General features: G+C 33.0%; 1 protein-coding gene across 3 annotated transcripts in view; it reads left to right on the top strand.

The window, feature by feature from the left end:
* LOC111054303 (tropomyosin) overlaps positions 1 to 2,088 on the top strand; it is a 134,217-nt gene extending 132,129 nt beyond the window's left edge. For all 3 annotated transcript variants that reach the window (XM_039435648.1, XM_039435652.1, XM_039435666.1), the window contains exon 8: positions 1,917 to 2,088. In XM_039435648.1, coding sequence (XP_039291582.1) covers positions 1,917 to 1,999 — 83 coding nt within the window. In that variant the 3' untranslated portion in view covers positions 2,000 to 2,088. The remainder of the gene's footprint in view (positions 1 to 1,916) is intronic.
* The last annotated feature ends 10,302 nt before the right edge of the window (positions 2,089 to 12,390 follow it).

Here is a 12,390-nt window from a genome sequence, read left to right on the forward strand (position 1 = left end):
AAAAAAAAGTGATTTAATAGTAAGCAGTTTGTGATGGAAAACATCATTGAAGAATTTATTTACGGTAGTATTGTTTATACAGAATGGGTGAGAAGTCAGAGAACGGCTTAATATCTCATATACAAAGGTAATTTGAACGTGGGTGTGATCGGGGATCTTACTCGAATTAAAAATACTACTCTACAATGACTGTAAAAATCTGGTCTGCCATCTTGGATCCGCCATATTGAATGCAACTTTATTTTTTTAAATAGGAAGGTGGTCATGCGATACATGATTTCGATACGAAATTTCAAGAAAAAAAAGAGTGGCGAAAACCGCATATCGATATCTCAAACCGTTTAGAAGATATTCACATTATTAATCAATACTATTCAAAGCAGAAAGGAAAGAAAAAAGTCCGAGAACGGCTCAGTTGCTCAGTATCTCATAAAAAAAATGATTCCAAGGTGGGTGTGATTGGGAATCCTTCTCAAATTGAAAACACTAATTTACTATGACTTTAGAAATCTTGTCCGCCATCTTGGATGCAACTTTATATTTTCAAATAGGAAGGTGGTCATGCGATACATGATTTCGATACGGAGTTTCAAGAAAAAATGAATGGCGAAAACCGCACATCGATATCTTAAACAATGTCGAAGATCTTCACATTATTAACCAATACCATGCACATCAGAAAATGAAATACATAAGTGGTACCGTATTGATTGATAATGTGAATATCTTCTGAACTGTTTGAGATATCGATGTGCGTTTTTCACCATTCATTTTTTCTTGAAATTCCGTATCGAAATCATGTATCGCATGACCACCTTCCTATTTAAAAATATAAAGTTGCATTCAAAATGGCGGATCCAAGATGGCAGACAAGATTTCTAAAGTCATAGTAAAGTAGTATTTTCAATTTGAGTAGGATTCCCAATCAGACCCACCTTGATCCAAGATGGCTGACCAAAATTTCGAAGGGACAGAAAAGTACCTAGTGCTTTCTAGTTCGAATAGGATCCCTAATGAGTCCTACTGTCAAATTATTCTTGTAAAGCTAATATATTGAGCTGTTTCTATAATTTTCATCAACTCTATACCTATATGTTAGATTAAGTTTAGTGTTTTCTCACTCTTTGAAAAAAATTTGATTTGTTAGCTTTTTAGTATAGCCTACTGAGCAATCTAAGGCTCAACTCACACTTACGCGACTCATGTCGAGAAGAGACTCGACTCTAGTCGAGAGCATGTGTTTTCAAATGGTGACGTCGCGGGGACTAGAATCGACTGGCCTGAGTGTCACCAGTTGAAAACACATGCTTTCGACTAGAGTCGACCTAGGCTAGGGTCTATTTATACCCTAAGCCTAGAAGACTAGGGCCTTCTCGACCCGAGTCGCATAAGTGTGAGTTGAGCCTAAGTTAAAAGGATGCAGATTCCAACATAAATTAAAATGCATTGACTTATGCAACGAATGCTGTGGCTGATAGCAGAATTGAATTGAATGAAAAAGACTAAGAAATTGTCAAAAAACACAGATTTATTGATACTCAGAAAGACCGGTTTCGGTTATTACACCATTGTCAATCTCTGATAAACTGAGAGGTTGACAATGGTGTAATAACCGAAACCGGTCTTTCTAAGTACGGTACCAATAAATCTGTGGTTTTTTGACAATTTCTTAGTCTTTTTCATTTAATATGAATAATTACCACAATATCAACTTCTCAACCACACAAAAAGTGATAGCAGAATCCAATGTACCTAGAGAATAGGTCTACATGTATTCTAGGTACCTTGGCAGAATCTAAACAAAATTTTAAAGTGTTGCCGACTCGTTAAGCATGGCATTCTATATTTTTAGAGGTGAGCAGTTGTGTTGAAAGTCTAATTATTTTGATAAACTAACACTTTTACATTGTTTTCAGATGACTTGATTGTGGAGAAAGAACGCTACAAGTTCATCTCAGAGGAAATGGGTCAGACTCTAGCTGATCTATCAACTTACTAAAGAAAATGACCCCCAATATACTGTTTCAAAAACAATGCAAAAATGTAACATCAGCTTTTTGAGAAGAATTAAATTAAGCGTCAAGATAGTTTTTAATGAGTGTTGAGCCTCGTAAATATGCTTCAAACAACTTGTGCACATGTTTTATTGAATCATACAGTGGTATATTCAACGCTTTGAACGTTCAGCATTTGGTGAAGTGGAAAGTACAGATTTTATTATTCATTTTTATAAGGAATGCTCTCACTTAAACTGTAATTAGAATTAGTTTAATTGGAAGCATTGATTACATTTAAAATTGATACTTTAATACTATAGTACATTCACTTCTTCAAGATTATCAGCATTGATTGAATTAAAATCATTGATGATGATTCTTAAGGGGTGCTGACGATTTAAGGTATATCTCACAGGCTTCCTCCTAGTTCCATTTCATACAAAGGTAGTGTGTAGTGTAGGCCTACATGTAATTACAGAGTAGTACCGTGTACTGTCAAATGTGTCCTATAAAATTCAAAATGGTATTCTTCTTCTGTCATGTAGAGAAGAATTTCGTTCAAAATCAGGCCTTTTGTCAGCCTTGTAAGATCTGAGATTCACTTTTAACTGTCAGCATTGTTTGAATGAGAGAATCATTGAGAGTATTTATAACCCACACAGCACACTGATGTTTATAAAACGTTTAATAAACGTTATCTCTTAAACATTTGAAACGTTTAGACAACGTTGTATGTTGTTGGCCATAACGTTTTCTAAACGTTTATTCAACCTTTAGTTTGGTACTGACCTTTACGTTTAATAAACATTTATTTAAACGTTGTATTCAACATTTCGATAAACGTTATATCAACGTTTTGATAAACATTATAGTCAACTTTCAATAAACGTTATATCAACGTTTTGATAAACATTATATCAACGTTTTGATAAACATTATATCAACGTTTTGATAAACATTACAGTCAACATTTCAATAAACGTTTTGATGAACATTATAATCAACCATTAGTTAAGCATTCGATTCTTTCCCAGGTAGCACAGAAACGTTGAAATAAAGTTAGAAACACGTAATACCTTAACGTTGAAAACACGAAAAAATGTCCGTCGTTTCCACATTATTTTCAACGTTGAATAACAGTTGAAAAAACATCGTGGTAACCATTATTTTCAACTATCAACAGACGTTGAATTAGCCATACTTTTTAACCGGTACCTTATTAATTACATGATAATATTTCTAAAATCATTTGGAAAGAGATGAAAATACGAAATCATATTTCCATTTATTTACATATGATTTCATGTAACAGAAATATTACCGTGCATGCAATGCGGTACATTGGTAAGGTGAAATAAAAACACAATAAAAACCATATTACTTCAATTTTGATCCACAAAAGTTATTATGATGAAAGTTGTTTAAAAAACTGAGATGGTTACCATGGTAATTTAATATACTCTGCCATTGTATAGCTAAAATCTCAAAAATATTTTATGTCTGTAAGAAACAGAACTTAAAACTATTATATATTATATTGAATGATGAAATACGAAATAAATATTTTTCATTACCATGTTACAGTGAAACACTTTTATAAACTGCTTATCACACTACATCCAACCACTTTTTAATTTTAAAAACTGAATATACAAAAGTTATGTATACATTCAAACAAAAATGTTGACTGTAATTGGAATACCAATAAAAATTGCAATAGATACAGTATTGACATTTCAAAAAATCTGGAGTGGCGCACTCACACAACTTTCCTTGCCGTTATGAAAAATGATAACCAGACGGTAGTGTTCACGCGCATCTCAAGTCTACTATTCAAAGACCTGAGCCAGCTGGTGACAGGACAATAACGCTGGAGACACATGATGTCTGCTATCTCTTCATAGTGAATGATAAATATAGAATCAACAGTTGCCAACAGTTTGCAAGTGAATAATCAATTTTTTTCGAATTTCGAGCTTATTTTCAATGTTATGAGAAAATGTTACTGAACATTAATTGTAGATTTTTATGCTCAATCTTTTCCACTTGAAAATTTTTGTTTAAATAATTGTATCTGAAGCCTGATAATTGAGAATCTGAAATCAAACTTTGCATAGATGAGGCGGAACTCCTGAAATTTTCACAGATATGGGACTTGTGGCTGTTGATAGAGCTTAACAATGTCTATTTTAGGTATAAGTTTAATCAGAATCGTTAGAGACGTTCACGAGAAAATCGCGAAAACCCTGTTTTTGACAACATTTTTGCCATTTTAGTCATCATCTTGAATTCAATTTGATAGAAATAGTTTGTGTCGGATCCTTATATTGTAAAGACCTCAAGTTCCAAATTTCAAGTCATTCCGTTAATTGGGAGATGAGATATCGTGTACACAGACACTCATACACACATACCAATACCCAAAACCACTTTTTTGGACTCAGGGAACCTTGAAACGTATAGAGAAATTCATAAATTGGGGTACCTTAATTTTTTTTGGATAGCAATACTTCCCTTACCTATGGTAATAGGGCAAGGAAAGTAAAAATTGGTTTTGTTTTAGTAGAAGCACTAGCTGTATAGAACATGAACTAAATGTAACAGAGAGGCTTATTTAGTATAGAATAAAGAGACTATAATCACAATTTGGCCATTTGTTTGAGAAGGCTACTAAATTATGGTAAAAGTTTGGTGGATTTGAAAAAGCTAGCCAGCAATCAAAATGCTGAGAGAACAAATGGCCACAGTGTTATTATACAGTCTCTCTGTAGTGTGAAATAAAGAAAGTGAATATTAAATGCATGAAAAGTTTGTATATTGTAAAATTATTACAAAAAAGATTATGGATGTTTGAGATTCTCTGAAAATTTACTTATTGGCACTTGGCCTAGTTACATGTGATTGGTTGCTGGATCATTTCTCCGTTTTTCTCGACCTCCATCATGGTCTTTGGAGAATCAAAACCAATTTTGGATTATTATATGGATTTCTTCATTTGGGGCACTGGAAGTAGACTTGATGTTCCACACTGCACCTGAAAACAAAAATTTATAACCCACTGTGAAAAACAATATTTAAATTGAAAACTGCCATGTAATTTATATATATTTTTCCAGAAGAAAAATTTAGTGGGATTGAAGTTAGTAGAGATGTGATTAAGATGAGTTTGAGATGGGATATTATATATGAATATATATACAGTTTGAGTCATATGTATTGGGAACCCTTCAATAACTTGGAGACTATTGTGGATATTACTGTAACTTTCAGGATACTCTATACTCATTTAGTATCATTTAGTAGTACTCATTTAGTAGTTATACTCTATACTCTATTCATTTTGTATGAAAGTATCATAGAGCATTTTTATTGATGTCATCTTTCTTGTTTTAAAGAGGTCTTTAAAATGATGTATCACACAATGGGTGTTTACATTTAAAATATTCGAGATACAATCCCTAAGTCATCCCCTTACGAGGGTTGGGATTCAGTTATAAATATGTTAAAAGGTAGAATAACATTGTAAATCCTGAATTTACAAAAAAGGGTGTTCACTGGGAACCGCATGGTTTTGAAAAGCCACAATTTTCAAATTTTGAACAAAAACTTTATTTTTTCACACAATGTGTTCTACAAACATGAAACTTGTAATTTTCTCAAAGTTTGTAGAACACATTGTGTAAAAAATAAAGTTTTTGATCAAAATTTAAAATTTGTGGCTTTTTTAAAACCATGCGGTTCCAGTAAACACCCTTTTTATATCTAAAACTACAACGTTCTCCAACTTATTGAAGGGCTCCCATACATATGACTCACTCTGTATAATGAATATACCTACTCATGCTACGAACTTGATCTGTGTAGAAAAGTTGGGGAAGATTGTGGGAACAAGTCAACTCATTGAAGATTCTAGTGAAGAAAAATAAATCAATTTCAAATAACATAGACTAACACTGATATAGCCTATTACTAAGGCCCGTTTACACAGTATAAGTTTAAGCTAAAGTTCAAACCTTTTTTTTAGTTTAAAATAAATTTCTGTTTTTAGAGTATCATTTTGAACTGCCTACCTAACCTAGTCTATAAATCAAGAATTCACAGATCTTTGAATTAGGTACGGGTACTAAACTCAGTGATGTGAGTAACTCAAGATGGATTTTAGTTATTCTTTTCTAATTAGCAATAAAAGTGTGTACTGCATTATAATTTTAGAATTTTCTTGTCAGAAATTGAATAAGAATACAGTAACATAATTATGTGCCCACTTTGAAAACAACCAACAACCAACTAGGCAGGTTCTTGGTACGGTAACTTAGCCCAAGTTAGGCTGGTTTAGTAAAGTTTAGCTTGAAAGTTTGTAGATGATGACTACTAATCAAAGCATAGTCTATTTTTGAGAATGAAATATAGGTCTATTAAATTTATTTATTTATTCATAGATGGCTTTCATTGGCAGAGAGATCCTTTTGGATGTTCTGCCTTGCCGTATTGGTATTACCCATTGTCATTTCCTATCAACACTCAAGTTTATAGGTTATAATATTAGGTTCTTCATGTTTTCAATATATTAAATAAGATGATATATTATGAAAGATGGTAATATAATACGACTTATTTTTTCAACTTTTTAAATAAATAATAGAGACTATACCACAAGGTAACGTTTTCAGCATAGGTTAATTTTATGCTTGCCTAACACAATCACAGAAAACTATAAAGGGTAACAATGTGAATTTCATGTATCATATACATGAATACATAATATAATAAATAATTTGTAAATGTTTAACTTACCTTTCAATCATTCAACGGATAGAGATAACAAAAATAGACGATCACATCACATCCACGATTCCACTCACAGCTTTAAAAATGCGAGGTTACCGTTGGTCGTTGGTAACTTTGTATTTTCTTTGAGTTGAGCAGTTTCATTGCGCATGCTTGAATACAATTTTGCGCGATATTTGAATATTGGAGAATTCATAGATTCCGTGTTTTTAGGATAATTGACATAATATTAAGCATAATTAAGTGAAGCCACATAAGTGGCTTGTGATTGACACTTGAAATATTGTTGGAATCAATATAATAAAAGTGGTTATCATATTTCGAATTGAAAACTTGAAAATGATTTCAAAGTCTTGGTGTGTTATATTATAAATGGCATTCTTTCAAGCATAAACTGGAATCCAATATGAAAAAATGATATAACTTATTCAATATTGGTTAGAATTATTTGAGATTCTAGGACAATGTTGATAATATAAACAGAAATGTTTTTTGATTTTTTTCAAAATTTTTTATCAATAATTACAAATTATTTAAAATTTTAAACGTCAGTAGCCCGTCAACGGCACGTTTCACGGGATTTTTGCATACCAAAAAAGTGCTGGAAATTCACTTCTACAGCCGAATTAGTCATAAAAGACTGCTTTTTCGAACATTTTTGGGAAACTTGAAAATCAGTCAAATTTATTTCTAAGTCCCTATCTGTATTAAAATTAGCGCAAAAGGTCTATTATATAATCAACAGTGCGTTGTAGACGATTTTCTCAAGAGACAAAAAGTGTTTGAAATTCAATTCTGCATCCGAATTGATCAACAAAAAGCCTGAAGTGAACTTTTTTGGAAAACTTACAAAAATTTCAGACTTAATTGGTGCAAAACATTATTTTTATCTGGATAACGGTGTGTTGGAGACGATTTTTGAAGAAGATAGAAAGGGGTTGAAATTCAATTCCACTTGAGAATTGTTGGTTAGAAAGCCTAAATTGAGACATTTTTAGGGATTAAGTTACAAAGGTTAGGGGGGGAGGAGACACCTTCTGAAAAAAAATGTTTGATTTTCACTTAGTGTGTTGACTAGGTAGGTACTGTAAAAATTCCATACTGTACCAACCTTTCTAATGTTTCTTTTAGTAAAACATTTCTAACGTTTATCAAACGTTGTTTTCATAACGTTTATCAGCATTATACATTCTAGACGTTTATTAAACGTTTATAGAGTAAACGTTTATTTTAGTAAACTTTTCTAACGTTTATTAAACGTTGTTTTCATAACGTTTATCGGATTTATACATTTTAAACATTTATTAAACGTTTTTTAAACTTTTTGTGCTGTGTGGGAAGGAATGCTCAGATAGAGTGAATCTCTTTATAACCATAAAAAGAGTTTTTCATGTCCAGGTTTTGAGGTTTACATGTCCAGGTTTAGAGGGTTTACATGTTTATACATGTCCAGGTTTAGATTCACAAAAAAATAATATTTATTATCTATAGTGTAGTGCCTAAGTTATAATAAAGTTCCATAAACGTAATTTCATGATTTGAAATACATGCGTTTAAAGACACTGTAACTTTCTTGATCATCAGCAAACCTTGATACTTTCTAAAGGTGCATTTTCGTTTGTGCGTAAATTTCCGCAGTCGACGGCGGCACAGAGAAGAAGGAGAATGTTGTCCTACTTTGTGACGACGGCAAGCATTGTTGACATTCATATTGTCCAAATTTCAAGTGTGCTAAAACAGCTGATCAAATAACTTTTCGCCACACTGCACAGAAAGCAGCTGTTTTCCAGTCCCTACGTAGATCTGAAAGACCTTGTTTGCAGACGACGTCAGAAAAGGGTTTCTTTTCCGGTCTAGGCCAGAAAGTTGTCTCTTTCCAGCCGCTTATGGCTGGAAACAACGCGCTAATTATTATTAATAAGTCATCCGCTAGATCGGGCGAGTGTCCACTTTCATAATAAGCTGAAGTCGCCATGATTTTAGTTCCAGTTTCGAATCAAACTAATTCGCTTCGCAACCAGTTTTATTCAATTATTTATTGTTGATTAGTGCATTCCGAATTTTCAAAAATGCTTGAAGATGACTGTGGTATTCCAAGTGAAATTTTAAAAGAATCTGAAATCCTGACTGCAAATCTTCTACCACTAAAATCAAGAGATAGGTACGATAGCTTAACGAGTATTCTTTATTTTGTATTCTTTATTTATTTTGTCAGCAATACCTGTAGTGTGGCGAAAAATATCGTTCGCACCACGGGCAAAAATGTTTTTCCAGCTCTCAATCTTTTCTAGTCCTCGGCCTACGGCCTCGGACTTGAAAACCGATTTCGAGCTGGAAAAATCTCATTTTCTGCTCTAGGTGCGAAATATACTATTTCATTATTTGTGTTTATCATTCAAGAATCAAAACATTTTTAATAGTATAAACATATTACCATTTAAAAGTATAAAAAATATAAACTCAACTTCCCTCATTAAAGCATAATTGAACATAATATTTTAGGTTATTTAGACAAATTGAAATCTTCCCAATCTGAGATCCTTGCCGCGTGTCGTGGTCAACGACGGCATTTACGCAAAAACGAAAACCCAGCTCTAGTGAGAGATCCACTTTGAACTACATTAATATCATCCTCCCAAATAACATCAAAGCATCTGATTGCAAAAACACTGACAGTCCAAAATGTATCTCACAAATTATTCTACTTGATACAATTATTTCTCTTTCTTGCAATTTTTCTAATCACTCCATCTCTTTTAGACTCTTACTGTATTACCTAGATATGCGTATTACCTTATTATTCATATAAATACATACCGTATTGTTTAAGAATGTTCAATTTATTGGCCTGTTTTAAATTTCTCTCACTTTTATTTCCGGTTCTACCATATAAGCTTGATCAAGACATTTGAACATATAGTCAAGCCGGGTACCGTACGAGCAAGTGTGCACTTAGTAATTATCCAATGTACCTAGAATACAGGTATTGGAATTGTACCAGATATTGTATTCTAGGTACCTTGGAATTATCTATATAGCCTACTATTGCAAAAGAAATCATATGTTCCAGTGCACTCATTGTAAAGCGTACCTACCTGACTTGACCATGCTCGAGCTGACGTGACCGAGATTGGTAAAACCGGAGAATAGAGATCAATGTACCTAGAATACATTGTAGAATGTATTCTAGGAACCTTGTTAGAGAGTTAGTAGACCCATGTTAATCCATGAAAAGCAACCCACGCCGTGGGATGTTTTGTAAACCATTGCTATAGAATGATTCATAATCAATCAGGTGACAAGTGGATTAATCATTGCATATATATTATCCAGATGTTCAGAGAAGCCTAGCACTGGTTTACAAAACATCCCACGGCGTGGGTTGCTTTTCGTGGATTAGTGTGGGTCTAATTTGCGGCTGGCCTTAATTGATTATGATCTATATAATAGAGATGATCGTTCCACGTTCATTGATTTCAATAATAATGTGAGTCATTTTGTTGAAAGTTTATATAATAAGCCTTTTGTGGTTGTAAGTTGATCTGAATATAATTATAGCGAAAAGTGATAAATTTGTATAGCTTATTGCCATGTAAGTTATCATGTATGACTTGTGCTCTGATGGTAAATTAAAAACTCGTTTGGATACTGCAAATCTCTATACTATCTTGTATATTAATAGCTTTCATCTTATGTTCATGAAAACCTACTTACACTATAAAACATCAGAGATATTGTGGAAATTCTCTATTTTAAGGTGAAATAAAAACGATGTTGTCAGTTCCACCAAAAGACCACTGAAGATGATGCCTTAGTACATTGAAACTGAAGTTTGGCTCAAATAAATTATGTGCAACTGACATCGTTTTTATTTCACCTTCATAAAAACCTGTCATTCGATTATGAGATTCACTACAAACCGTCAGCATTATTTGAACGGGAAGCATCCATGTTATTCGTAACAAAACTCTGACAGTTTAAATCTCACTACATCAACTCTTTAAAATCTTGAAAATAGCACTTATTGAAGCGAGGGTTGCTCAAAATGTTGAACAGTCTATTGTGATGAATTGATATAATATTATCATCATGCTATAACATAACCGATTTCTTCAGTATGAAGTTGAAAGGAAAATCATATTATACAGTAAATCATAATATATACACCTATAAATCTTACACAAATCAATTACCATCAAGCCTCGCTTGAAGCGTGCTTGATAATCATGAATTTTACAAATACATAATAACACTAAAAATGAACATGGCAATTTTTAAACAATAATGAAATTACGCACCAATAGAAAACTGGAAACTATGAAAAGAATATTTAGTCACAAAAATGTTCCAATCTAGGATACATTTTTTTAGACTCAAAATTGTGTGTGAATTAAATTATCATTCAAGTCACATAAGTAACATAACCTTTAGACTGTTTATTCCAAATTAAGGTTTGAAGCAGCTTTGGGCAAATGCCTGTTGTACCTGGATTGTATTTGCATATGAATAATTAGAATATTTTAGCTTCATGAGGAAATAAATAAACAGTGATAGCCTATATTAGCACACTTCTTAGGTACCATACAAGGTTGTCCGTGGTATCAGATTTGGGCATGCACTATACATCTCAGTTATGAATACACATATAGTCCAGGAAATGAAAGCTCGAAAAAGATTATGGAGGGAATAGTTGGATAGTTGGGAGACAATTTTTGACCCCACAGTTCTGTTTAGGGTAGTAAGGAGGTTAACATATCGAAATTCCCCACCCTTACCCCCTGTGCTAAGGGGGTGGAGGTGATTCAAAGGTAGGTACCATTTTTTGGTTTCTCGCATATAACTGGAAACTAACTTTAAGCTCACACATTTTCAGGACATAATCAGTGAGCTAAAGCTTTTTATAGTGTACAAGAATTCCTTTCAAACCTAAACTAGGTTGAACTACTTAGTGTTAGAATTATTATATAATAACATGACTTGTCTTATACTCCATGACTGGAGTCTTTAGGACGTAATCTTAAAAAAAAAAAAAAAAAGCTATTGGAAAGTTTATTTCAATGTGAGAATTAGCAAGTTGCAACATGCCACAGTACGTGGAAGAACCGGCACAATCAGTTATGTATGTACAGATTTGATCATTCCATATGACTTTTCCAATCGTGATTGTTGAGTCTATAGCATACATACATTATGAGTGTATACATTATAATACCCCAATCAGCAAAATCAACTTCAATCGAAATCAAAAGAAACTCATTTTGTCAAACGTGATGGCTTGATTCAAGGTTTTGCTAGAATTAGGTTCAATTCAATAGCTCATTTTTCTCATCATTCAAGCTAATTTCAAGCTAGAATCAGGCTGGTGCTGCAAGCTAAAATCAAGGTCGAGTTGCAAGCTCGATTCAGGCTGGAGAAGCAAGGTCGAATCAGGTTTGAGATGCAGACTCGACTCAGGCTTGAAACACAAGCTGGATGCAATCCCATATATACCTAGTTCATACAGTCCTCTATGCTTGCAACACCTCAATTGGAATATAGTTCATTTACAGCTGAGTATACATTTTGAGTAACACATCAATATTATTACATTGACAAAAGTTTATTT

Source organism: Nilaparvata lugens, chromosome 9 (genome assembly GCF_014356525.2).
Source record: "Nilaparvata lugens isolate BPH chromosome 9, ASM1435652v1, whole genome shotgun sequence".
Classification (NCBI taxonomy): Eukaryota; Metazoa; Arthropoda; class Insecta; order Hemiptera; family Delphacidae; genus Nilaparvata; species Nilaparvata lugens.